The sequence below is a fragment of the Boleophthalmus pectinirostris genome, unplaced genomic scaffold (assembly GCF_026225935.1).
Source record: "Boleophthalmus pectinirostris isolate CB_2022bp ecotype Guang Dong unplaced genomic scaffold, ASM2622593v1 HiC_scaffold_6, whole genome shotgun sequence".
NCBI lineage: Eukaryota > Metazoa > Chordata > Actinopteri > Gobiiformes > Gobiidae > Boleophthalmus > Boleophthalmus pectinirostris.
The window spans coordinates 21701521-21728858 of NW_026571447.1; the positions used below are offsets into that span (position 1 = coordinate 21701521).

The window sequence follows — 27338 nt, forward strand, 5'->3', positions numbered from 1 at the left end:
GACGTACGCTGAGCTTGTGTGTCTCTCGTCCACACAGCTCCTTCTGATCCTGAGTGTGAGGCACCACTTCACCACTTACCACGACTGAAGCCGAACACGGGGAAGTATGCCGGCTGTTTCTACTCTGACAGAGCGCTGGATAAGTTAACGATTTCCGAAGATTTTTTTCCTGAGGACGAAGATAAAATGCCTCGCTGTGGGATCACTTTCCGAGCAGCCTGAGAGCTACTTTGATGCCTCGCCGCTTTGCTAACAAGCTAACTCAATGTTTATAGAAACTAGCCAGGTAGTTAGCCCGTTAGCCAGATAGATCCACTCCACTAATTTGAGTGTTAACACATACCAAACCCGGACACAGTCACTTTATTATAAAATGCAGCTTTGATTTTATTATACCGTGTGTAAGAATGGCTAATCCCACACACCGGTATCCGCTCCAGGGCTAGTTTTCTACGGGGACAATAGTTAACTCTTCGGGCAGTCTGTTGCTTATTCAAGTTTAGACTAGTTTCATTGTATGTTAGTGGATAGTTGGAAGGGTCAAGCGAGTCAAATGTTAAGGGCAGGGTAACCGAGAAGCAGGGAAGGAGTTGGATACCTAGATTTCAGTGAGCAATGTTGTAACTCCCAGGAGGAGCATTTCAAGTTCAGTCCATACAACTATTGACGAGGAGACGAGGTGGATGAACATTAAAAGTCGCCCACATGCACTGGCTCAGTTCCCGGACTTGTGAAAGGTTTTTGAAGCAGAAGGTGGGAGACGCGAGCTCACAGCCCTTGCAGCCCGGGGGAAGATGGCGGAGAGATCCCACAGTAGGAGCTGAGATCAAAACTTGCAGACTCCACGGATTTATCACGACAAATCTACGCTCAGATTGTTGGACACATGCAGGCCAAAAAACGCTACCTATTCCTGCTCTCCACTGGTACGTGTCTCATCCTGCTCTTTTGTTTGGGGGGCTTGCAAGTTCCTGTGTTGTCCAGGCGGGGTCACAGCAGGCGTGATGACCGCAGCCTCTCGGGGTCTCACCCGGGGCAGCGGTGGCGTCGCTTCTTGGGGCCTCTCCAGACATTTAGCTCCTGGCAACCCGAGCGCAGCGATGACTACAATGGACATATATCACCGAGGCAAAAAAGAGAAGCCAACCTGGGCGTTTACACAGACAAACGCTGTAGAATGGACTCCTGCTTTGATTTCTCCCTGTGCAAGAAGAATGGCTTTAAAGTATATGTCTACCCCGCTCAGAAAGGAGAGAAGATGTCGGAGAGTTATCAGAACATTTTGTCATCAATTGAAGGGTCCAGGTTCTATACAGCGGACCCATCACAGGCCTGTCTATTTGTCCTGAGTTTGGACACTCTGGACAGGGACCAGCTCTCACCGCAGTATATCCACAACCTGCGGGCAAAAGTTCAAAGCCTTCCTCTGTGGAATGAAGGCAGGAACCACATTATTTTTAACTTGTACTCAGGCACATGGCCAGACTACACGGAGGACCTAGGTTTCGACATAGGCTATGCCATGTTGGCCAAAGCCAGCATCAGCACTGAAAACTTTAGGCCTAATTTTGACGTTTCTATCCCCCTTTTCTCCAAAGACCACCCAAGGACAGGTGGAGAGAGGGGCTATCTTAAACACAACACTATCCCCCCTTTTAGGAAGTACATGCTCGTTTTTAAGGGCAAGAGGTATTTGACTGGAATAGGCTCAGACACTAGGAATGCTTTATATCATGTCCATAACTCTGAAGATGTGGTGCTGCTCACTACGTGTAAACATGGCAAAGACTGGCAGAAGCACAAGGACGCCCGCTGTGACAAAGACAATGCAGAGTATGACAAGTAAGTACTTCTTTCAACTTCACACTGCTGTTCTGTAAACACATTTGAGCAAATACAGTTGACTTATAACGCAATGTTTTTTAAATTAAAATTGTACCTCTACTTTTTTTGCAAATTTTTCTGTATCATTTGCCACTTAGTTGTTAAAACCATAAAAAACACATTTATTCTGGTTTTCACTATTAAGTTTTTGTAGTTATTTTTTCAGACATCTCTGTCTTTGATGTTGGTGGTGTTGATTTTCAACTTCACAAGGATGAGGCAGCGAGATAAGAGCAGTTCTAAATGTGGGGAGAGTTGCAAGAGTGCAGTACAGTTTCTGTTCATATTCCTTTTCATCTTGTAAAATGGTTTCAAAGTGCTCTAATCTGTGTTTGTGCGGATGTTTTAAAATGTCAACACTTTTCATATGAAGTACAGGAACCTGGTTAAGTAGTACTTTTGCTTTGTAGCACAATTGTACATATAATCTACATGTAATCTGTATCTGGTAAATCAACAAATCTCTCTTGCAGTCTTTATCTCTACACCCATCTTCAAACTGTCCCAATGCTGTAATTCCGTCTACCATTTAATTTTAAATTAAATGTGCATTTTTCTACCCTGGACTCTCAGATCAGATGAAATCCTATTATGATTATTGATATGATTATTATCAGTGCAGTAGTAGATACAGATAACAATGTGCAGAGGTAATACTTTGACCTATGGCATTTATGTCAGGCTGTCATGTGCTGTTACTGCTGGTAGTATGGTGCGTTGCGGGCTGTTCCTCTCTGGCTCTTTGGGGCGGATTAACTGGGACAAAGCTGGTGCCAGAGAGGGGAAGCCAGTGTGTCCCGTTTGTGCAGCTATTTCCCACACAAACTCCCAAATGCTCCAACTCGTGTCCCACTTGACCTCTCCAAAATGTGTTGTCACTTATGAGCGTCTTTATTGCATATTTCCTCTGTTTGCCATTAAAGGCAGAAAGACAGTAAATGTACTTTGACCTCATTTTGGTGTTCAATAATTGGATGAAAAACTCAGAAAAATTACATCAAACACCCTTAATTAAAGTCCATTTTATTGTCAAGATTAAATTTTGAAAAAAAAAAAAAGTAAATGGAATCTCCAATTAATCATGTGTCTCACATAGGAATGTATTGATTTTACAAGTGTACCATGGCAAGATGTTTCTATATAAAGATAAAACGTGAGTATCTCATATATCCTCAGAAGGCTCATGTTTGTGCCTGTTGTGCAGGTAGAGGTATCATCTTGGTGCTTCATTAGTTGGCAGAGTGGCATGTTGCATTCTTTATTTTACAAGATGAAGCTCTCTTTCTATCACTTGGAGCCAGCTTGTGTCAGTTGCCAACTTGTGCCAGGCACTGATATGATTTCACACAGTGAGATGGGTGGCACCGGAGCTAGAACCCAAAGGAAAAGTTAATCCTGCTGTCATTAAGTAGTGTTGTGGAAGCACGTTTTTGGATATCTGTTGCCCTTACCAGCTTAGCTTCACTGCAAAAGAACACAGTTTCTCAGTCAACTGGCTTTAGCTTGATCGACAATCATACCAGGGATTTCCGATTAAATAACATACACTGATCCCACATTTTTCTTTGCAGTTGGAGCGATGTAAAAATGCTCAAATTCCAAATTGCAGAGCCAACACACCAAAAGGTATATCTCAAATATTTAGCAGACGATGATGATGAATTGCCTTAGGTTGCTAAGAAGGCCACTGCTTAAAAGTTATGGGCTCACAATACTGCATTCACTAAACACGTCAAGGAGTTCAGTGAAGTTTCCAAATGTAATCTAAATGCATGTTTAACAGAGGAAAATCATCCATCTATTGGATGCTTCTTGTGTTTTGGTACAGAAATGACCGAAGTTTGGAAAAATGCAAATGGTGGTTAATTTGTCTGAACTGTATCATCTGATGCTTGAATGGTTTACCAGAGCTAATTGTACCCAGACCTGCTGCATGTCTTTGGCCTGGCCCCCAGAAGCCCATGGCAGTGTGCAAGAGCGAGGTTTGGCCAGAGAAGTGGGTGGGACAGCAATCAAGAATCCAGTTGCTGTGGAGATCAATATTTGCTTTTGGTTCATGATTCAAGTTCCAAATCTAAAGTGCGTCGGACTTGTCCTGGACTGTAAACAAGACATGTTTGAATAAGCTTTTCGCAACTTGTTTATATTATGAAGACATGAAATGCTCTTTAAGCCTTTTTCTGGCCTTATCCCCAGTTTGTGTGGCTGATGGATTTGAATTCTGGCTTTCGCCCATTCGTTAAGTGTGTTAAATTTCTCCATTGCTTATTGAAGCACAATGCTTCTTTGAAAAGGCAGAAGATGTAGTTTGGAAACCTTCTGTGTGGCTCGGTGTCCTAAATGCTGTTAAAGCACTTTGGTGACTGCACAGCCAGATCATACATCACTAGGTCAGACTCAGACAGTGCAGTCTATGGTCTAACTGGGTGGAAGTAATCGTTTATGTGCTGTGTCTATGGCCCTTTGTGCAACAAATCCCTCTTATCCTCTTCTACTGACAACAAGGAAGTTGTGACAGACTGAATGTAATAACCATAATAACCATGTAATTGCCATGTCATCTGTGCGTAATAGTTTGGGCTTTGTGTCCAGATGTTGGGTTGTACCACATTCATGTACAGTTACTTTGGACTACAGACATATGCAATGCATTTGTTTGTATTGTAATTATATTATGGATATTTAATTACCTTTTAAGAAAAGTAAGCCATATAAAATTACTGAATTATTTTTCACCTGCATCCTGTCTGTTTGACACAAACAGACCATGGTTTCCTGATTGCTTGAGTCTCAATTTCAGACTGTCTTTGTAGTATTGGAAAAAGCACATTGTCTGCTCTGGCAGTAGCTCATGGATTGTGCAGACCTTTCTCACCTTATATTTCTGGTGAATGACTGTTTGGTTGCTTATCATGTCTCTCCTAACTCTGGCCGGTTCACATGTCTTCTCTCCTTCATTTTGTCCAATCGTACAACACGACTAAAGAAGGAGAGGAGGAAAGCTACAGCAGGAGGCAGGTCAGATGCAATTTTAACCTCAAACTGAAAGCCCTCTCACAGCTTGTTTCCAATTAAGAGGCCCTGCCAAGCGAGAGCGTACAAGAGGGATAGAGCAGGGATAAACTCACAGTGACTTGGGTGGAGGGAGTGTAGGACCTCAGGAAAGGCACACACTGCGACTGTGAGAAAGAGAGGGAAAGGGGAAAGTTGAATAAAGGAGGAAGGATGTATACAGCGGGAGGTGAGAGCAATGACTGGCTGGGCTCGCATTGGTCTACTAGGTGTATTTATAGACTGGCAGTAGGGTTTTAATCCTCAGTATTGGCCAAAGCCCCTGGCAAAGGGCTGTGGGCCAGGTTGATGCAGGCTTCAGAGCTTGGGGGAAAAAAATGATAATCGCTGGGGGAGGATGCTTGTTCAGACTTCTTGCGCATACTATAAAGTGTCTCTTTCAGCTGTTGGTCACTGAATGTGAACATGAATGAAGCCTCTCGCTCTTGTCTATTCTGGTACATTTTGTTCTTTACTTGAATCTACTGTCCCCTAACTATGCCCAGTAATGTTTTGGTTGGATAATTTACTAAGCCCCCCACCATGCAGAATAAAAATACAATTAGAACTGGGAAAGTATATCTTTTCTCACAACTTACATGGCTTTGGTCAATGTTTCATGTTCCCTTTATTTTTCTGAGTGTAAATTGATCTATGGTTCATATTATGTTTGGCATAGGTTTTCTCTATAGAACTACATTGTATTGACTTCTTCACTAATGGCCCACCTTTTTGCCATACTCTCCTCGGCCACTTAACTCTTACCACAGACCAAGCTGGAAGGAGCTGAATGATGCACTGGGTACACCACAAAACCACTGATTATGTGTTTACTCATCGTCACTGCAAACCTACAATTGACATTTACATGACCACAGTGCTTTCTGTTGTTTGATTAGGTTGACCTCCTTGTGTTTGCATTTCCGCAGTATACCCCAGTTTATATTTTTATTTGTAAACTGTCTAGCCTAACACATTGTGCACAGTTATCTCTGAGGTAGAGGTGACTGCACAAACTGCACAAAATTCGAATATCGCCTATCGCATAAAGCAGATTAAAAACAAACAAACAAATGTATAATTTTTTTACATGAAGTTCAGCAGTTGTACTTCTGTCTTTAATTTTACAATCAGTACTTCTTTTTGTGCTACTTGAGCGTCAGTCACAACATTTACAGGTATGTTTTTGCGCCTTTCTGGTGGATTGCAATGATATAATCTGAATATTGTAACTGGGCAAAAATGCTAAAAATCCTAATCAATATCTTCTCCCACCTCTGCTCTGAGGACAGGCTCGAACAGTTGATAGGGCCAATTTGTAAAGCTATAGTGAACTATCACCTCACCTGCTCTTCTATTGCTGTCTACATACAAGTCCAGCTAGGTCAGTAGTTATAGGAAATATGAACATGAAGTGTAGATGATAATAACTTGTGCGCTAACAGCTCAAAGTTAACAAATGATAAAGCTTGTAAGGGGCTTATGCTTCTGAACTCAATTGGATGGCCTCTTTTATATGCCATTTTGGAGTGCAACCTTTTTGCATTTAATATCACTCACACGACAACAATGGGATGCATTAGTATTCTGCACTAATCTGTCTCTATTCTCATTGTAATAAAATGTGTTGACACTAAATCACCCATATCTTTTATTAGACTGAAGCAGGCGGTTAGGGCGAAGTGCTAAACTGGTCCTTGCTATTGCGAAGGGATTAGAGAGATTATGGTAAGTGATATATGGAAGCTCATACAGCAGTGAGCAGAGGCCCAACCCCGGTGTCGGGCATCCAGAATCTTCTCTTGTTCATTTGTATCACTCTTTCCTTTTAAGTGCAGGTTCGTTTAAGTGATAGTGCTGGTTAATTCAGTCATTTGTAACACATTGGCCACGGAGAGTAGACTAGACCAATTAGGTTCTGGCACCTCGAAGAGCCAATAACCTGCAAAAAGAATGACTGGCTTTATGTTTATGTGGACTAAGCAATGGACACTTAAGGGTCTTGAACTTGCCCAATATTTCATTTTTCTCCATATTATACTTTGTGCCCCTTGCTCGGTTCATCTTCTTGACAGCTGCAACTGTTCAGGGATATTGTTTCCCAGAAGAGGCTTGTTTACTCAGCTCAATCAATTAATCAATCCTTATATAATTCTCTGCTGTCAGGACTTAAAGAAAGCCGGGGCATGGGTCAGGCTTTTACAAATCTATGCTTCTGTGCTCATCATTTATTCATACACATGTCTTGATTTTTCATCATATACCTCCATGACTGTTTTGAATGCTTGTTTTTGATAACAGTGGTGTCAAGGGGTCTCTTTCTGGGCTCCTGTCTCAACGAAGGTAACTTTATTTGGGTACCAGTACTTCAGTCATACCTGGTTTTCTTTATCAGTACTGTAGTGATATTTTTCCTGCACTGTTCATTCCTTTGAATTCCCTTGAATACAATTTATTTGAGGGAAGTTTTACCGTTTTAATTCATTCAATCGAGGTTGCATCACTATTGTAAGCTTCTACTCAGAACCCGTCAGGAAAAATGGTTATGATTTAGTGCATTTAGATAGGAAGTAAAGTAAAAAAAACAAGCATATTTGGATTAATTTGATTTCATAAATAATTGTAAATATTTAAATGTAGTTGAAGATACACACTATAAATTTCTTAAGTTTTGCTCAAGGAGCACATCCAGTCTTATTCTGAATATAATGTTGTCAAGAAAATGTATATTGTTTCTTTTTTCTTCCTCAACTATCATTTCCTATTTCCTTTTTTTTTTTTTTTTTTTTTTTTTTGAAGCATCTGAGTGTGTTGTTTCCAAAAACTCACCACAGTCGCTTTTGGTCAGGTTTTTCTGAACTATAATTTTTCTTGTGCCATAAAATGTTCAGAGAGCAACATGAAGATTTAAGCAGTACTCTAAAACCTGTGCCAGCCAAATCCTGCTGTTTTAATCCTTTTGGTCCATGCAGGGAAGCAACCTGCCAATCTGCAGACATTCACTCTGCTGTTTGTTTCTGCATTTTATCACCATTTAATTTTTTTTGTATTATTAGACTGCCAGGTACAATGCTTTGTTAAAATACAGTTAATGTTTCTGACAATAGTGTACAATTGCCCTTGAATTATTTGCGAAGGACTATTCTGTGCTTTGTCAGTGTTCCACTCTTGGCAGCTCTGAAATATTACCAGCCACCATGTTGCGAGGCTTGGCTGGTAGTGACTTGGATCATCAGATAAAGCTGGGACACATTCACACACACAGATATGCTATCACACCCTGTCCTCTTTGGACTCCAATTTGTCTGATAAGTTTAACCAGTGATGTGAACTGCCACAACTTGTGATTGTAACTACTTTTGTACGAACATGTTTTTTTTTTTTTTTTTATAATGTCATACTTCTGCAAGCATTATTCTCAAACCGCTATGTCGAGCCTTTGCAGTCTGTGCCATTTCTCCTGTGAATCTGCGACTTCCCCTTGTGAGGTCACATCCAGAGGGCAAGACAGGAAGTGTAGTCTTTGATCTTTCCCGCTGTTCAAACTAATTACCTGCCTGCAGCGGTAACCACTGCTGGCTGAGGAATTCATTAACAGATGATAAAGCTTTGTTCTGGCCCATACACAAGAATTCAGCTCATCAAGACCAAATGGCCATTAAAGGATCTCTGTTCAACACATTTTAAATTGGGTCATGACAAGACTTGACTTATGCTTCATTTTTGACCTTCCACATTTTACCTAATATAATGTTTTTGCTCTTATCACGTATCTTTTCAAAAATACAAAAAATGATTTGCATTTCCACTAGAGCCCGACTGATATGGATTAAAAAATATATATATAAAATTAGTGATGTAAAAATTCACTGTAAATCTTGAATTATTAAAAAAAAAAACTGGTGAATTTTAAACTGGGTTTATTTAGGCCTCATTTATTGTTATTCTGCCTCTTTACATGATATGTCATAGGACTAAAGCAGGTCTAAACCAGAACTGAACCAGGACTGAAAAAGGACTAAACCAGGACTAAAACAGATCTAAACCATGTGTAAAACAGGACTAAACCAGAACTTAACCAGGACTGAGTGTCGGGACTTGGTCTCTCCCTCTCTCGACCCCAAGATTAGTCCTGGTTTATTTGTTTTATGCTTATATATATATGCACGTTTTTGCACACGCAGATTTTTGAAAAGTTTTGTTTTTAGCCGCTGCCGCTGTCAAACTACCACGAGTCTGCACGCGACGTGAAGAGAAAAAAATAAGAGAAAGAGAAAACACGGCTCCCAATAAGGAGCAGGCTCTCGTCGTTCGCTTCAAAGAGCCGGCTCTAAGAGCCGCTTCGTTCGCGACCGACCCATCACTACTAGCCTAGCTAGTAAATAAACAATTGCTATTAGCCTTTAGCCGTAAATGCTGCGCGCCGCGGTAATTAATTATATGCGAAAGTTTCATCATTTACACCTCTATTCACAGCTCATTTACATATCAATGCAGGTCCAGTAACAAATATACGGCCAATATAGTGACTTTATAATAGACCAATAGAAAACAGCCTGTTTATGTGTGAGAGCTACAGCAGCTAATCGCTAACCTATCAGAACAAACCAAAACTAGCTTCATAGTCGACATATTTCCAACACTCACCGCTCACACAGGCTCCTCCTCACATCACAAGTCTGCACTAATAAAAGTCCTTTTAATCCAGACTCAAACCGATTGTCCATAAAAAGAATATAATGTCAGTGTTGCGCACATGGATCTATGTCTGCGGGTGTAAACAAACGCACGACTCTGTGGGTGTGTTCAGGGACAGTACAGACACAGACAAATGACTCCGCAGATAAATACTGATGCAGAGCCACATATTTGGACATTTATCTGTCTGTAAATTGGATTAAATGAACATAATGTAGAGAGTCTAAGCATTATAAGGAGGTATAACATGCCCACGTGAAATACCGGCCCCTATCAGCAAGCATATTGGCCGATAGCCGATATGCTTCCAGGAGCTCATATCAGCCGATAATATCGACCAACCGATATATCGGTCGGGCTCTAATTTCCACAATTTAGTGGTAAGTTTTTAGTTTTTTGCAAAGTTTCAAAGAAGCACCTCTCTTATCAGTGGTGGGGCGTCAGGGCCTCTGCTGCTAAAAAAATATCAGAATCACAGACTGATGTTAATTATATTATTATTAAATAATTCCAAATGGTTCGTCCGCTTCCTTTCAGAGCTTTTCCGATGGTTGTGCTGCTTCCACGCATGCATTTTCATATTAAAGCATTTGACCAATCACATTTCAGCCAAAGTCAAAGAAGTATCCCTGGGGCCTTCACAATCCGTTTTGCAGGCCCTCGAACACAAAATAAATGTCGATGAAACTGTTGCTACAACCAATCAGATTTTGAGTTGGTATCTTTTTTTTTTTATTAATTAATTTTTTTAAATTTTTAGTTGGTATCGCCAGGGCCTTCTAGTAGGCGTACGACGTCACCGGATTCAGACCCGCTGATTGGACAGTCAGACAGCGAACCAGCCCAAGCAGCAAATTGCATCTGTAGCTGAACCTGGACTAAACCAGGTCTAAACCAGGTCTAAATCAGGACTAATCTTGGACTATACTAAGATGCTTTTATAACCATAAACTAGTTATTGAGGAGTGGATTGTTTCAGACGGAGCACTATTGAAGGCCTAGGTGTGAAATGCACACTCCGCCACTGCTATTTATTATTGAAAAAGGGGGCTATTGAATAAAGTATAATTTTAGTCACCATACAGACTAAACCATCTAGAATAAAATATTGAAGAAATTTAACTGGCCAAATGGGATTTTTAGTAACCCCTTAGTGCAAGTATAAAGTTGTAGGGCTTCTCAAGATGTTGATGACTCAATGGAGCACAGCAGTGAACATTCATTTTTTATAATTTTTTCCCATAGACTGATTTAATATTAAAAGTTTGAAAGCTTGCTCAGGGCTAATCAGCTATGTGCCAACTAATGACCACCTATAATTTTAGTAAATCTTTTTCTGAACATTAACTTCTGCTGCTAGGTTATTATTAGATATTAGCCGATTAGCCTCTACAAAGCCTTTGAACTTGATATTTGAAATTTTCCGAAAAGTCTAGGGGAAAAATGAATTGAAGCAGGCGGTCACTGTTGAGCTCCATGGTGCACCAAAAGAAAACTCTAAAACATGTACACCTCGATATGCAACATAAAGGCATCCCTTTCCCTTCACTCATGTTTATGAGGATTGCCAAGTGCCACAAATTTCTCTTAGTTGCTGCAATTTAGCGTTTCCTCTGGGATGCACTGCAGTGTTTTTCCCTTTCCCCATCATCATTAGTCCCGCCGCCACCCTGTAATCTCTCTTTCTGTCACTGAGGCAATGGGGCTTCTCTCTCCTCTGTGGTCCTGTAATTGTGAGGTAATCATCTTCCCCCTCTTGAGAGCTAAGAGAGCTGTGTTTACACTTGGGTTTTTTTTTTGGCGGCTCAACTTGGCGAGACGCTAATTTACTCTCTCTGCACAATGAAGCCACTCTCTTCATTACTCCTCACTGGCTCACACTTGCAGCCATTGGTGTTCCAGTTCATTTTAGGTGGTAATCATTTAATAAAATTCACTAGTTTAAGGGAAATGTTTGTACTCTTTTGCAACAGTAAGGATATTAAACTTGTATTTCTTTATGAATTGAAACGTTCTTTAGTTATGGAAGTTATTTTCATTGATCTGTATCTTGATCTGACTCAGCACCCCGATCTTATGTTAACTAACCTCTCTATGGCATACATTCACCAACCCTGTTTTGATGCTCACTAAAGTGACCACATCCGTCAGACATGTGACATGTGGTTCCACTACTCAGTTATCATGGTTATCCCCTCAGAAAATGTCCCAAATTGCACACAAACACAAAATGCCCCATAACGAATTTTCACTCCAGACAGATCCCTGGCCTCAGCAGAGCGGCTTTATCTAAATCCCACTGCTGGCATGATGGATATTGGATCAGATCAGCCACAGCCCCCAAGTCTATTTGATGGCGCATTGATAGGGAAACTGGGCCGATAACATCCTATATACTCAGCAGTGAGAATGATGTTACAAAGCCTCTTTCTTGCTGTCAGGGCTATTGCCATGGTTGCTTTGCCATTAAAGGGTAGTGGCTGTCTGCAAGCTGACAGGCTTTTTTCACTGTTCTGAAAAACACATTGACATTTAGAAAGGCACCCCACATGCGGCTGCATTCATACAGGCGTACACAGGCTATTCAGTTTATTTGGCCCTGTCCTGATTACATTTCCATGTCCTTTGCTCCCGGTTTCATCACACTTTACTTGTGTTTTGTTCTCTTTTCCAACACAATTGCCCCAGCCATTCATCACCCCCTCGACTGCAAACCTCAACCTTTTGTCATTCAATCCTCTCCATCACTATCAGCCTACATCCTTTATATCTCCTCCTCTATCCATTCCTGCTTGGCCCATGAACACAGACATTCCTGACCTGGCCTTATCTCCCGAGCAACGAGCTGCTGTAGCTGCAAAGTCATTCTGACAGCATTCCACCTAGCTCAGGGATCCTGAGATTAATCTGCTCAACTTCCACCTTTGTAAGAAGAGGAAACACTTACCACAAACCCATTTTGTCTCTATATAGACAAATAGTCTGACCTGAACGCTCTCATTTGACATTTTTATTTTTCCTGACAGCAAAAGTCACTCAGGGCATTTCTGAGCTAATGACGTACCCATTAACAACAGTGATTTCATTATCGCTCAGACTCTGTTGTTCTGCAGTGCAGCATCCAGAGACCACTTCAAAGCATCTTCCTCATCTCCTCCTCATCAGCCTGATGGATTGCTGATTAAAAGCCAGGCGCCTTATTCTCCAGGCACAATAAAGGCTCCACTTCTTAGACACCTGTATTTCAATAACACTATCTTTGTCAACTCTTTCACAATGAGAGGGAAACTATTTTATTTTGAGACTCTCAATCAAAATAATCCAAATGAAGTTTAGGAACATATATCGCAATCTAAAAGTAAAATAATGGAGAATGAAATTGGTCATGCTGACTGATGCTGGAGCTACAGACCTGGTGGATGTGTAAATGTTTCATTGAACCGGACTAAGATGAGTGAGGCCTGTAGGCTCTCGCAGGAGACGAGCTCTAAAGTCTTTGTTTTTTCAAAAAGACATGTTGGTTGTCTCATCATCTTTGCTCCATTGGCTACAAATTGGCTTGGAGTGTTTCTTAAACTCTTTAAATGCAAACATCTATTCTCCACTGCAGCAATGTGCCCATGTAAACAATGATGCAAACTTAACAGTGAACCACATTTTGTGTATTGGCAATTTAGCATTTCCCTATAAGGCTTTGGGGGTTAAAGATTATTGGACATTGAGAAGGTGCTTGTTTTGTGCTTTTTTCAGCCCTGTCTTTACATTTGTCATGCAAATGCGGCTATTGTAAAATGTCATCTAATTTATTTGTATGCCTTGTACAAAATGTAAGAGCATAAATTGAATCCAGAGCTTTGAATTCCCTTAATATGCATTTTAATACCAGGTGGGATCAGACAGACTTAACATGTGTTTGATCGAGGAGACTCTTGATTGTTGTGGTAATACTTTGGTAATTACAATGCTGTAGAGGGACGCAATGTCTGGAGAGGCTGCAGATGTCAGGTCTCCTGTGTGGCTTTCTTTGGCTCTCATGCTTGTTATATTCATGGACTCTGGTTGGTTTGGTGACTCCAATGGAAAACTTTAGCTTTGAAGTTAGATTTTACTTACCTTAGATGTATTCTTGGATGGAAGATGATCTAATGCCCTTAAATCCATTATTAATTTTTTTTTTTGACCATTATTATATCAGAGAACAGGCTAGATGGCCTATGGGCATGCCAGTGGTTGCTATTTTAAATGTAACAATGTTCTTTTCTGTCCCTTTTAAATAAACTAAAAATGTTTTCTACAGGGTCTTAAATGAAGCATTTACTCATTGTTCAAATAACATGTTTAAGTAATTCATTCAAATATGTAGATGACAAATACATATGTAGCCAATATTGTGTCTTGCTTTAAGAGCAAACGTTTGATTAGTTTCCTCATAGTTACTGATTATAATCCATGTGAATTATTTACAGTGTACTAGAAGTAATCTTGGTGGTTGGCAGTGCACTCAGAGGCTGAAGACGCTCCTCAGATGTGTATTGTGATCTGTGTGACAGTCTTTGTGTGTCTTTGCATTGTGTGAGACATTCTTCTTGCCCTGGGTGGCTCTGGCTTCTGGGACTGGGATTCTGTGTGTGGTTGTCAACGGATGTTTTTATCCTTCTCTTTTCGCTTTTCTCATCTGATGACACTCACTTTCACTTGGTCTCTTTCACACACAAATTCCTCTGGCTTGAACTCATAGTCTTGGCAACTGCCGACTGCCCATCAACTTGGCTTGAATGTGACAGAAAAGAGGAAGCAGAAAATATCATTTGAAGTTGGAATGGAATAAGAAACGGGTGGGAGAGTGGCATTGTACTAGCACTGCTATCATTTCAGGCTTTGAAGTTTATCTCTGGGAGTTCTTTGATATTACTTCTCCCAGATGCAATGGATCGCTATGGAAGAAGTTGCCTGTGTATCTTTTGAATTGATTTATCTTGCAGAAGCTAGCCTTGCAATATTAAGAATTTATATGCAATTAATAAATAAAAATGTTTTGTAGGTAGGGCTGGGCGATATGGTGGTCTTGATTTTCAATAAATGTTTTTCTATATTTATATAATGAAACAAGATACACTTAAAGTCACTTCCATTTAACACAAAACAGGCTGATTTCTTCCTCCGCACGCTGTCTGAACTTAAAAAGCCCGAAGCATATCAGTGACAATTAGAAGTGACTGAAGATTAAAATTCAATTACTGGCCCAGCTCTACTTGTTGTTTAATCAGTCGTTTGCTATTATATAGCAAACTCTTTTATACAAAAACTTGCCTTCATCGAATTGAAGTGTAAAAGTCAATTGAATAGTAGTGTCTCTCTTTGGGAGACCCTTTTTACTTCTGTTTACAATAGTTATGTGATTAAAAAAGTTCTTATTGGGATCATAATCCTAAGAAGACAGCATTTTTATCATTCTTACATGTTGTTAACCGCTGATTTAAAGCTTCCTGCAATTGTGGCTTTGTCTGTGAGCTTTTATGTAGTAAATGTGTGTGGTCTCTTTTGCGTATTATGGGAAACAAACACTTTTCTGTTCTGCTAAGTCTCTTCAGGCACTTGACAGAGGGAGACATGCTTTTCTTTTTCACGCCATCCTTTCTTGTTGCTAGGAGACTGGTTGATCTTTTTTTTTTTGACCCAGCTCAAATCTATTATTTCTCTTGTTCTGTGAATCATTGTTTAACATCTTAAACGGATGATGTGCACCAATTACAGTTGCTCCATTAGACTCCCCATATCACTAGCGACTTTGCAGGGGACTTGTGTTAGAGCCATGAAACAAGACTAGACAGTTAAATTTTTCATATGAGTAGTTCTGTCAACTTGTGATGCTGTACAGGTTTTCTTCAGGTTTTACACATTTGCTGTGTGTAGGTGGAAGAGAGTACATATAGAATAAGCCAAGCGCCTTTCTCTTTGATTGTGTTCGTGAGAAAATCAACACACAGCTTGCAGTAAACCACAAGTAACTGCTGTTTGTTTTTGAACTGTGTCTGTGAGAGATAGGGACTTAACACTTACTAACACATGCTATAAGAAACATTGTACAAATACAGTATAATATAACCAAATATTCAAAGATTTAAATGACATATTCATTAGAGAAGGAGAAATTAGATTACCTCTCAATTAACTGAGCAAATCCTGTCTTGAAACATGTTTATTTGTTTATTACAGTTTAATGTGTTTTTGGGTAGGGCTGTACAATTTTGGGAAAAATGCAATTGAAAATTTTAGAAAAGTATTAGAAAGAATTGCTCAAAATTGGATTCTGTTCAAAGTGCTCATTATAAACAACTCCAGGACCATTTTCTTCTCTACATTCTTTTAGCTGAATAATTGCAGCCTTTTCAAACTGGTAACTGTGCCAACTGAAATTGTGATTTAGATTGAGCCCTACTTCCAGGTGAAGCTCATTCCCTTCATTGGGGTATGAGTCTGTGTACAGAAAATCATGGTGACTATCTGACACTGTTAGTTACCTTTATAAATTTACCTTGTTGTGAAGTGACTGAAATATGAGGAAAAAAAACAGAACCTTAAATGTATATACCCCTTTCTTCCATAACATCTGACTTGCAGTAGAGCACACACTGTGAGACTGCTCCTCCCACAGATAGACATATGGAGAGAGAGGAGTGCTGGAGGTATGCATGTAGAGGAACATCTGGTCTTTTCTGCATTTGCACTGACAGAAAATGTGATGGATGATACATTCACACCCAGCAAGTCCCAGATATGGACCCGTAGTGCTCATTTTTATAGGCTCACAAAACGGTTTGAGACAGTGATTACATGCCTTCAGTTGGATTATGTGTTTGTCAGGGTAAATTAAAGACTTTATATTTATGATGCAGTCAGATGATGAAACAGATTATTTTTTTAATACAGCAGTAGTAACATCGTTCTGAGAGCCACTACCTAACTCTCAACTGTTGTCATAGCCTATAATGGCTCTTGGCTGTGTATGAGATACCATTTGGTACAACAATAGCTTAGCTTTTTAGTGCCATTAATTCTACTGGCCTGCTTGTGTGTTTCCAATTCTAATAACTCTCGTGCTTTTATATTATTTCACATTTCACCCCTCAATAAAAAAGATAATCATTTATTTGACAAGGGAGTCCTAGACAATATAACAGCACAGTTTAGTCTTAATGTCAAATCACAAGTATTTATTACTTAAGAACAGTTACAAACCATAGATCCTCTTTCCAAACATTTCAGTATTGAATTAAACCAACCTATAATAGAAGATTACATTTTTACATAATTTCTTTACATTTGACTTAGTTTAAATCAAGTCAAATTTATATCTGTATCGCATTTTTAAAAACAGCCATGGTTGATCAAAGTACATACATACAACAGTAAACGCCAAATACACAGGCAAGATTTTAAGCAAATTTTTTTTTGTATTGAAATAGATCAAATGAAGGAGGGTTATCATTTACCATTTGGTAGCACAATACCAAGGCACAAATCAGAAATGTCCAAGCTCATGTTTAACAGAATTATTAAGTTAACCAAACAAATTCATATTTTTTTTATTCAGACATAAGGGTTTTCCAAATCGAAATGTACTTTTCACATAGCACATTTTAAAAACAAAACCGTTTCCAAAGTGCTGCACTTATAAATATATTGATGTTGGATAGAAACACACATTTTCCTGCCTCTCTACACATCAGTAGAATAACAGAAAGCATAATTTATCTTATTGTTTCAAAGACGAGCAAAGTGAAATGCATGGCTAGACGTGAGATGAAAGCACTGTTTTGCAGAGTTTTGCAAGTACAGTTGATATTGACATAAGAGGAATTCCAAGCAGCTTAATAATCCAAGGGAGTGCTGACTGAGGCCGAGATTGAACACAAGGAACAAGGAGGAAACTAGAGATGCTAAGATGTACAGGTGAGAGGGCAACGGGTTTAAAGCTCGCACAGCAGTGAAAGAGAGGGCTGAAACTGAACCTACTATAACCCACTTTTTTCACTCATGAGGTTGCTGGGGCAGATTGCATTTGTTCTGCCTAAATTTGCACACTGGAGGTGCACTGTAACACATAGCTAACATAACAGCTATTCTTATTAAGTGTTTCCACCTCCTTGTCTTACAGGTATGACTACAGAGAGATGCTGTACAACTCCACGTTTTGTCTGGTTCCAAGAGGACGGCGACTCGGCTCCTTTCGATTTTTGGAGGCTTTGCAGGTTAGCCAGAGATATTTATTACGGTACTCTTTCAGCATAATGGTAGAAACACAAAACCATGCTGCAGCGTTAATTGAACAGATAATAGCTGTACAAGGTGAAAAGGAGTTACATCAATGTAAACTTTATTGTGCTTGTACCGCTAAACTTTGACACAATTTACTAGTTGTCCAACTGCATATTTCCAGTGGAAAAATTTTTTGCACCAAAGCAGGTGTTGACAGTGATGTAAGGAGAGCAGGGTGTGATTGGCTTGAGTCAGGAGTTGCCTAGGGGCAGTAAGGATTCCACTGTGTGCCCTTTGAAAAAGTACCAATGAAACATAGCAGCCTGAATTTGTTGCTGCTTTGCATTCAGAGATTCTCCATGATGTAGTTCCTGTTCCCCTGCCCAGGACTTGGAAGGGAAAGGCGTGATGCTGTTTATTTGGGATTAGGGTTACAAGTGCAGGAGCATCATAATGACAGCAGACATTGACATTCTTTGTGTCTATAATTTGATGTGCTGAAAGAGGATTGAGCTGCAGGGGGCTCAGGCTGATTGCTCGCTCAAAGCTGAGGTGGGAGCCATGTCAGGGTTTAGCACGTTTATGCCCTTGCTAATGACAACACGATTAGATGAGTGTGATGCCACTCTTGCTCAAGTATGCTCAAGTATTTCATGTGTGTGTGGTGGTGCATTTCAATGATGTTGTTACTCCATAGGTAAAACCTCTTTTTTTTTTTATTATTATTTTTTTTTTATAGTGTTCCTTACTCAAATTGCATAAACTTCAACTTCAGTCAGTCTTGGACGTGAGTGCTGTGCATTTTCATGGAATAATGAGCTTTTTAATGAAAAAGTGTCTTAAATTTGAGAACTAATCCTCAAGGTGCTGTTGATGTCTTGTTTTTAATAAAACTATGTTGGCGTGTGGAGACACTTAAATGGCCTGATTATGATATGATCCTTAAAAAGTGATGTTAGAATCTTACAGAGCATAAACTTGTTCAGTATACAGACATCACTCATTATATGCACTGTTACAAAATGTTTGTTCTTTTTGAATTAATAAAAGTTTAGTATCGTATGAGATTTGATTTCAAATCTTTTTCATTTAAAGCACTGTCTTTGTGTCACATCAAAACAGGCAGCGTGTGTGCCAGTTATGCTAAGCAATGGCTGGGAACTGCCCTTCTCAGAGATCATCGACTGGAACACAGCAGCTGTGTGGGGCGATGAGAGGCTGCTACTACAGGTAACAAAAATATACATTATCTCATACAATGTTAACCCACTGGTATATGACTATCTGATTTCAAAAGAAACTTCAGCAAATCATGAAAATGATTACCAATGCTTGTTTCAGATCCCTTCCACCGTGCGCTCCATCCACCAGGATAAGATCCTCTCCTTGAGGCAGCAGACACAGTTCCTTTGGGAGGCATACTTCAACTCGGTGGAAAAGATTGTGCTGACCACATTGGAGGTATACTTGTTTATCAACCAATTCAGTTATTCCTCTGTACTCATTTTGTACTGTATTGTTATGTTTAGACAGAGGTAAAATCCAGGGCACTCTCTGTATGACTCAATGCACTGCTTGAATTGTAACCTAAAATAGTTTGTTAATAATAATTTTGCTCCCTATTGCCTGACTATCCATCATGTCAAGAGAATTGCTCCACTGTCTATCTGTATTCTTCTGGTGAGATGCCCAGGTAGCACCGTACTGCTCTTATGCTACAATTACAAACAAGCACAGATAAGGAAGGAAACAGAGGAGTGTGATAAAGAAGGTTAATGCAAAATGTTGTGTCTTACTATTTATTAAGCAAAGGCACAACACACTTCACATCTCCTATAGGCAAAATGCATTCCCGTGCCGACTTTACAATATCATAATTGGGCATGCAATGTGTGTGATACATAAAGTTTATTAAAATGTAGGTTTCCTGTATCTCCAGGGGACACCTCATATTTCCTCTGATCCTCTCTCATACTGAAGGATAAAACAACAGCTGTTATCATGTAAACCCTAAAAGTGCTAATGTAGTCGTTACTTAAAAGGAAAACTAAAAAGTTTGTCCTTGAATGAGATGTGATAAGGATACACAAAATGCCTGTTGTTTATGCCTGATTTGCACAATATCGCTTTAGCTGGAGAGTACGAACTTCTTAAAGTCTTACTAAACCAATCTGCATTTGCACAAGTTTACACAAACAGCCTGGCCATAAAGCGTAAGCTGGATAAACTTAATAGTGTCTTGTGTTTTCTAATACCAATCACCTCTACTTTCATTTAAGAGCCCAGAGGTGATTTTAATGAGCTGAGCTTGACAGACATACAAGGCCTGCCAGAGTAATTTTATGTAGGTAATAATTGTCAGCTGTAAAAGATGTTTATTCCTCTCCATGGGATTTTAGACTCACTCCCTGGCATAAAAGCAAATTGGTGTTTATGTTCTCCAGGGTTTGATTAGACTTCTTCTCATAGCTGTTATTTCAAAACTGATGTAGCATTTCACACTTTGATGACCAGGAAACCAATAAAAGATGTGTTTTTGGAGATGCCCTGTCTAGTATTACAATTTGTACTTTGTGACCCCTCAGTGCTGTTTTCTTTGATTTAAATCTAAATCTAAATTGATCTAAAATCTGCCTAACTTTGCATCAGTAGTCATTCCTTTCTATCCATTCGTGTTGATGAGCAGATCATCCAGGATCGAGTGCTGCGCCACACTTCAAGGAGTTACCTGATGTGGAACAGTCTGCCTGGAGGCCTCTTCACCCTGCCGCAATACTCAACAGCCCTGAGAGACTTCCCTTTCTACTACGCTAAGCTGGGTCAGTATATAAGTCTCACATATGCTGTACTGAATGAATACTGAACGTGATCAGTGTTAATGGTTCGCATTGAGGTTAAACTATTGATTTTATGTGTCACACGACTCCCCAACAGCTTTAGTGTGGCAGCTGTTGGATGCATGTAAATTAACATGTGACATTGGTACAAATTATACCATATATATTTAATAATTGTGGAGAGGTCCACCAATTAATGTTGTACTTGTGCTTTGGTACTGTTGACATGAGAATTGGGTTTACTGGTACTTTTTTCCTTAAAGGTCCTACATTACGCAAAATGGATTTTTGTGAGCTTTAAGCCATGTTAAAATGTTGTAACCTCATCAAAAACGTACGTGGAATTGTTTTGTTTCATTCACACGTTTGAGTAATCCTTCATTATTAGTCTCTTTAAAGGACACCTATTATTCATTTTTTCAGAGCTTTTAATCTTGTTATAGCTGTTTCCCCTTCTTAGTGAGTGATTTTTGCATGTTTGAGTAATCTTTAATCACTTATTCAAGACGCTATATCATCCCCGTGGTACACTTGGTGCCGCATCTTTCTAAAGCGGTAGTCTGTGGACTGTTTCTTTACTTAAATTGTTTTAGATGACTATTGCGATTTAAAATGTGTAAATAATAACATAATGACCCACTTTCACAGTATGTGATCTTTAGATCTCCAAAGCTCAAAATGCTCTGTTCTACCTTGTGATGTCATGAAGTGGAGGTTTTCAAGTTATCAGCTACCTTTTACCTTTATTTACATAGAGATTGGCAATTTCAGAGCTGAAATTATACAGATGATTCAGTGAAGGTGTATGAGTTTAAAAACTGTCAGGCACTACCTGTATTACCACATGACATCACAAGGTGGAACAGAGTGTTTTCATCTTGAGAGAAGAAGTCAGCCTAAATATACGGATTTGTATTTTGAACATATGTGAATGAAAGAAAACATAACCCTGGGTATGTTTTTGATGATAATAAACAAGGTCAGAAAATAGAGTAATGTGGGCAATTAAGTAAAATTAGCAACAAAAAAAAACATGCATAACTAGGAAATGAATACAGCTATCACAGAGGCTGTAGTGCTTTGAGAGCTCATCTACAGCCTGCTCAATTCACTGTCTAAATCAAAAAGAACGATGATTTCTGATTTCTGTATCATTTTGTACTGTATGTACTGTTCGTTGCAGGTATCAAGCCATACCCAAAGTTTACGGCCATCATTCATGTTGTGACCCCTCTCGTCTCACAGTCTCAACCAGTCATGAAATTGCTCATGGCTGTGGCCAAATCCCAATACTGCGCTCAGGTAATCCAAAACTCAACCTGACTTGAATTTGACACTTCTGAGATTAGTGGATCTGTCTTAAATGACTATTTAATTTTTAAATAAGACTGGCTTACAGTTCACTCCTGTGCGCTTAAGATGCCCTTTTCCTGCAGTCAATAACTTGTCTTCTTACTCATTGAAATAGGTGATTGTTCTGTGGAACTGTGACAAGCCTCTTCCTGCCAAACAGCGCTGGCCTGCCACTGCTGTCCCTGTCATTGTTATCGAAGGAGAGAGCAAGGTACATTAAAGCTTATATAATATTAAGTGTTAAAATAACAGTTGGTTGAATACATGTACTGATAAATGGGACTGCCAAAAAAAAAAAATCTAGATTTTTTCAGACAATCACTTTTCCAAACAATTTTCCATTCAGTTTTATTTTGCTTTATTAAAAACAAATAATAATGGCTTGCTCTATTGATTTTCTGAACATAAACAATACAAACTTAAATGTTCAATCATGTTTATTGGACTAACTGTACAGCCCTACTGATAAATGTATTGCTTTTCATTTGTCAACATTTTTTAAAGATATTGTAGACAAATCTAAACAGAGTTATGCAATGCTGACTACATTCAAGCTTACCCTATCATTTTAAAGTGCACTTAAATGAATACAGAAGCACACTTAAAAAGCACTTGGAGTAATAGACACGAAATGGTGGCAGAGGTGTCCATCGGGAAGGACAACTACACCTCTGTGAAGTCTAGTGCCACTGTTGCTCATCTGTAAAATGCACTGTTTCTGTCCTCATTGATGTTGTGTCAGCTTGTACTTTTAGCTGACTGCGCAGTTAACATAGAGGCAAAAGGCTTAACAGTGCAAATAGACACCAAAAGACTGCTAACGCTGCTTGTCATGCTGATGTAACCTGAATTTATTCATTGGAGCCCTGTTTTAACTCTGATATTTGATATGAGCTGAGTGGTTTAATGCTTTTGTCTCCTATCCATGCTGACAAATGTTGTTTTGGGAATGTGCAGGTCATAAGCAGTCGTTTTCTCCCCTATGATACCATACCCACTGATGCAGTACTGAGTCTGGATGAAGATACTGTCCTCTCCACTACAGAGGTCGATAAATATACTAAATATAAACATCACACCTCCGGGATTGTCATTTAACATGTTGCATTTTCTTAACCAGGTGGACTTTGCATTCACCGTGTGGTTGAGTTTCCCAGACCGCATTGTTGGCTACCCAGCACGCAGTCACTTCTGGGACAGCAACAAAGAACGCTGGGGCTACACTTCAAAATGGACCAATGACTACTCTATGGTGCTGACTGGAGCTGCCATCTATCATAAGTATGTCCTCAATCCTCATGCAGAAAATATTAAAGGTGCACTATGTAACTTTCTAGTTGGAGATCAGTCACCTGCTTGTTTTTATGAATATGCCATTGCTCTGCTTGGAATGTTCAACAGCTCTACCTTACATTTATTAAACTGTAGGTGGTTCAGCTCAACTGTTACCGGGGTTGCCTCTTCACAGATCTGACCTGTAACTTGCTCTAGTTTGGTTTCCATGAAGATAGAAAGGTTTAATACCATATTGTGAAACTTTCCAGACAAAGCAATAACATTTCCATGGAGAAAAGCATTTGACAGGCCCTCCACCAGAAAAGTTACACACCTTTATGTCAACTAAAAGATATTTAATTCAGTCCTTTATTTCTCTAGGTACTATCACTACTTGTACACCTCATACCTACCTGCTAGTCTGAAGACCATGGTTGACCAGATGTCAAACTGTGAGGATATTCTAATGAATTTTCTGGTGTCATCAGTAACAAAGCTTCCACCCATTAAAGTCACCCAAAAGAAACAATATAAAGAGACAATGATGGGACAGGTATTACTCAACACTTACAATAAACAAAATGTGATTATGTTGAAAATTTTTCATTTTAAAGTATTTCTCCCCCTTGTTGTGTTCATTCAGACTTCCCGTGCATCTCGGTGGGCAGATCCGGACCACTTCGCCCAGCGTCAGACCTGCATGAACAAGTTTGCCAGCTGGTTTGGCACAATGCCATTGGTCCACTCTCAGATGAGGCTAGACCCGGTCCTGTTTAAAGATCAAGTGTCTATACTGAGGAAGAAATACAGAGACATCGAGAGGCTATAACCCACCAGAGCCCCTCTGTTCTATGGACTTTTTCAGGGCAGAGGGGCGGACTCCTAAAACGCACAAACTTCTCGTCACAACTGCTCATATTTATATGAATAAAGAGAGACAATGAATGGATCAATCTACACAGTGCTCTTCCAGCGCCCCATGTATTTTGGGAATAATTGAGAAACATAAATACTCATTTCAGACTGATCAGGCTTTAAACGGCTCTGAACAAAAACAGTGCTGGACCTGAGATTTTGCAAATACAAACCCACCCTGACACAATGTAAAAGACTGTACACTATGCACAGGTTTCTGAAAGTCTGATCAAATATTACTGATGAACAATGAAGATGATAACATTATTTTGGATGTGATTAATTATTTTTGTAAACCAAATGGCCAGCACTACCCTCTGTTTGTGTTGTAAATAATGTAAGGGGTTATAGGGGGAAAATGATAACCCTTCTACCACCAAACTGAGAAATTGTGTTAAGTTGATTTTTGCAGTGCCTCAAGTCTTTCTTCTTGTGTTGGAAGGTGGAGTATTGCTGCTTTGAATTTTAATCTTTATTTTTTATATGATTGATCATATTTGGATCCCAGGATTCTTCAGGTCTGCATTTACATAAAGTATAGGGAAAATATTTATCAGCATTCTCAGTATACACTGATCAGATTAAAGGCCAATTAAAGGTTAATTAAATATCTTACTAACAAACTAAAGTAATTTCCTTAGCACATGTAGATTAATTTGGAACAGTTGCTGTCCTGAAGAATACAACGGATCATTGCGTTGCCTTTTTTATGGGAGGCTTGCCACGTCTTGAGTAAACATACCTTTCCAGATTGTGTAGGACAAGATCCTGGACAGAAATTGAAATGAAAAGTCATTATTTTCATGTCATGCACCATTTTTTTACCCTTTCGCCCAGTGACAGGTTTTGCAGTGGCTAAAGCTGACAAGTGCTTGACAGGGGCTAACACAGTTCTCATTAGGAAACATTGGACAATGCCCCAAGTCTGACTTTACAACAACTGCATCATACAAAGCAGATAGCTATATTTTTGGATTCAGTGTGAACTTGTTTGACAAGGTCGGTGTAGTATTCCAGTGAGTTTCTGATGACATAGAGATGCCTCAGGGAAATGAGGTCAAATTGGATGTTTGAGAATTTCAGAGGTTTTTCCTAAAGTTGATTAAATTCAAGTCAGTCTGTCTTGCCCTGTCAAGAATCATACACTTACAAAATGGATAGGATTAGCAATGTTGAGCAAGATGTCACTTAATCTCCAGCCTTGGTCGTCATCTTGTATTTTAAAGCCAAACTGACATTAAAATCTGCTTTCGTTTTCACATACTCTTCATTTGCCCAGCATATCAACAAGTGGAGAGTAACACTAACTGAGAATGTTTATATTTGATCACATTAATGTAACACTAACTACACTGCCCGGAGAGCCTTTTAACTGAGTTTCACTACTGTTTTTTTTTTTTTTTTTTTAAATAGACGAGATTGCACCCTTTACCCAGAGTGCCAATACAGCCATTTGTACAGCCTAATGTTGGAGAGGCTCAACATTTCCATATTTATTTAGTTTCATGTTCCGCTCTTTTGTATGAGAAAGTAGAATGTATGAAAAAGATTGTGAGGGATTGTGGGAAGTCAAAGCTCTTGAGCACAAATAAACAGCCTCTATAGTCCTGGAAGTAGTGAAAATGGTCATAGATTCACAGTGGCAAAATGAACTTGGTGCAATATTAATATTACATTTCTTTGTGTTGTGTTGTTTGAGAGAGCAGGGGGTTACTTATTGATGTGCCTTCATAAGAAAATCTTGTGTGTTTTCTCTTGTTTCATATGGATATTTTTGATTTTCTTTTCATAGTTTTTTTTTGTAACTTAAAACTGTTTTTATTACTGTTAAACACTGGAGACAAGTCTTATCACTACAACTGTAACTGACATTCCTGACCTTCATAGTGGTAGATGGTCCTACTGCCTTGGTATGCTGAACTTGGAATATCTAAGGATCTCCACTTCCTGGTTGTGTCAATTTAAAGACATTAATATTTACACACAGGATTTATCAAACAACACCTTCCCTGTACTACACACAGTTTTATAGCAGTGGAAACTTAGAAGAAAAATCAATGTTTTGTAAAAGAGTTTTATAAGAAACAACACATCCAACAATAAAAATATTGATATAAACTGTCTTTCAAACTTTTTTGTGTAGACCATAGACTGTGTATAGCCTCTATGATTTAAACGGAACTTTTATCTATATTGCCAGCATCAAAAGGGAAAAATATAACATTCTGATAAAGGCTCACTGTGAAACATTTGATTGATGTAGTTATTATGAGCTAGCTCCATTTAGTCCTACTTCTAACCTATTTTGCGGTCTATCAGAATGTACTGTGTTCACAAGGGGCAGCCAAAATAAATAATTGCTAGCTTCCTTTGCGTGTGTGTGAACCTCATGCCATGCCAAGAAACTGCAGTGTTTACATAAATCTGTGTCAGGGCGATTGGTTTAGACACGCTGCATAAATAACAGCATCTATCTCGGATGATCCCAGGATGCATGAGAGCTGCCAACTCAGCTGGAGCCCCCGCTACAGGAGAGATACCCCCTCTCCCCTCTCCAAAAGGAAAAACCCCTGACAGCCATGGAGCAACAAAGCCCCAATATGTATGCTATATAGACATCTCCACTGACAGCAGGATCATTTATCTGGTAACATACCAAAACATATGACCAGTTATGATAGTATTTGATTTGAACAGTGTGTGTTTTGTAAAACTATGTAATGGACTTCATTCACTGGCAAAGGAGCTTGTAGATCGGGAGAAATTTAGCATACCCCCCTCCAACAATTGTACATGAGGCAAAATGTGGAAAAGGGGCCATCCTGGTTGTGAAAGAATAGTTAAAGTATGGGTCTGGAAGAGGGTCAGGGATATATACTAGTTAAGTAATAATTAAGAATAAATAAACCAACAGCTTTAAATGGGGATTAAAAAAAAAATAATAATAACAAGCACTATATGTTCTATATACATATATATATTCTATAACTATATATTCTAAATACAAAATTAAGAACAACTGTGTAAGAAGAGCTGTGGGAGAGCTACGTACACTCTCATTCAGTC

At 39.2% G+C, this 27338-nt stretch overlaps 1 protein-coding gene across 1 annotated transcript; it reads left to right on the forward strand.

Annotated features, from left to right (window-relative positions):
• Positions 1 to 26395, forward strand: LOC110171534 (exostosin-1b-like). Its single transcript, XM_020937250.2, has 11 exons — positions 1 to 1842; positions 17792 to 17885; positions 19015 to 19122; positions 19234 to 19353; positions 20579 to 20711; positions 21913 to 22031; positions 22198 to 22293; positions 23040 to 23129; positions 23203 to 23363; positions 23739 to 23910; positions 24001 to 26395. The coding sequence occupies exons 1-11, from the start codon at positions 887 to 889 to the stop codon at positions 24184 to 24186; spliced, it is 2235 nt and encodes a 744-aa protein (XP_020792909.1). The 5' UTR covers positions 1 to 886; the 3' UTR covers positions 24187 to 26395.
• The last annotated feature ends 943 nt before the right edge of the window (positions 26396 to 27338 follow it).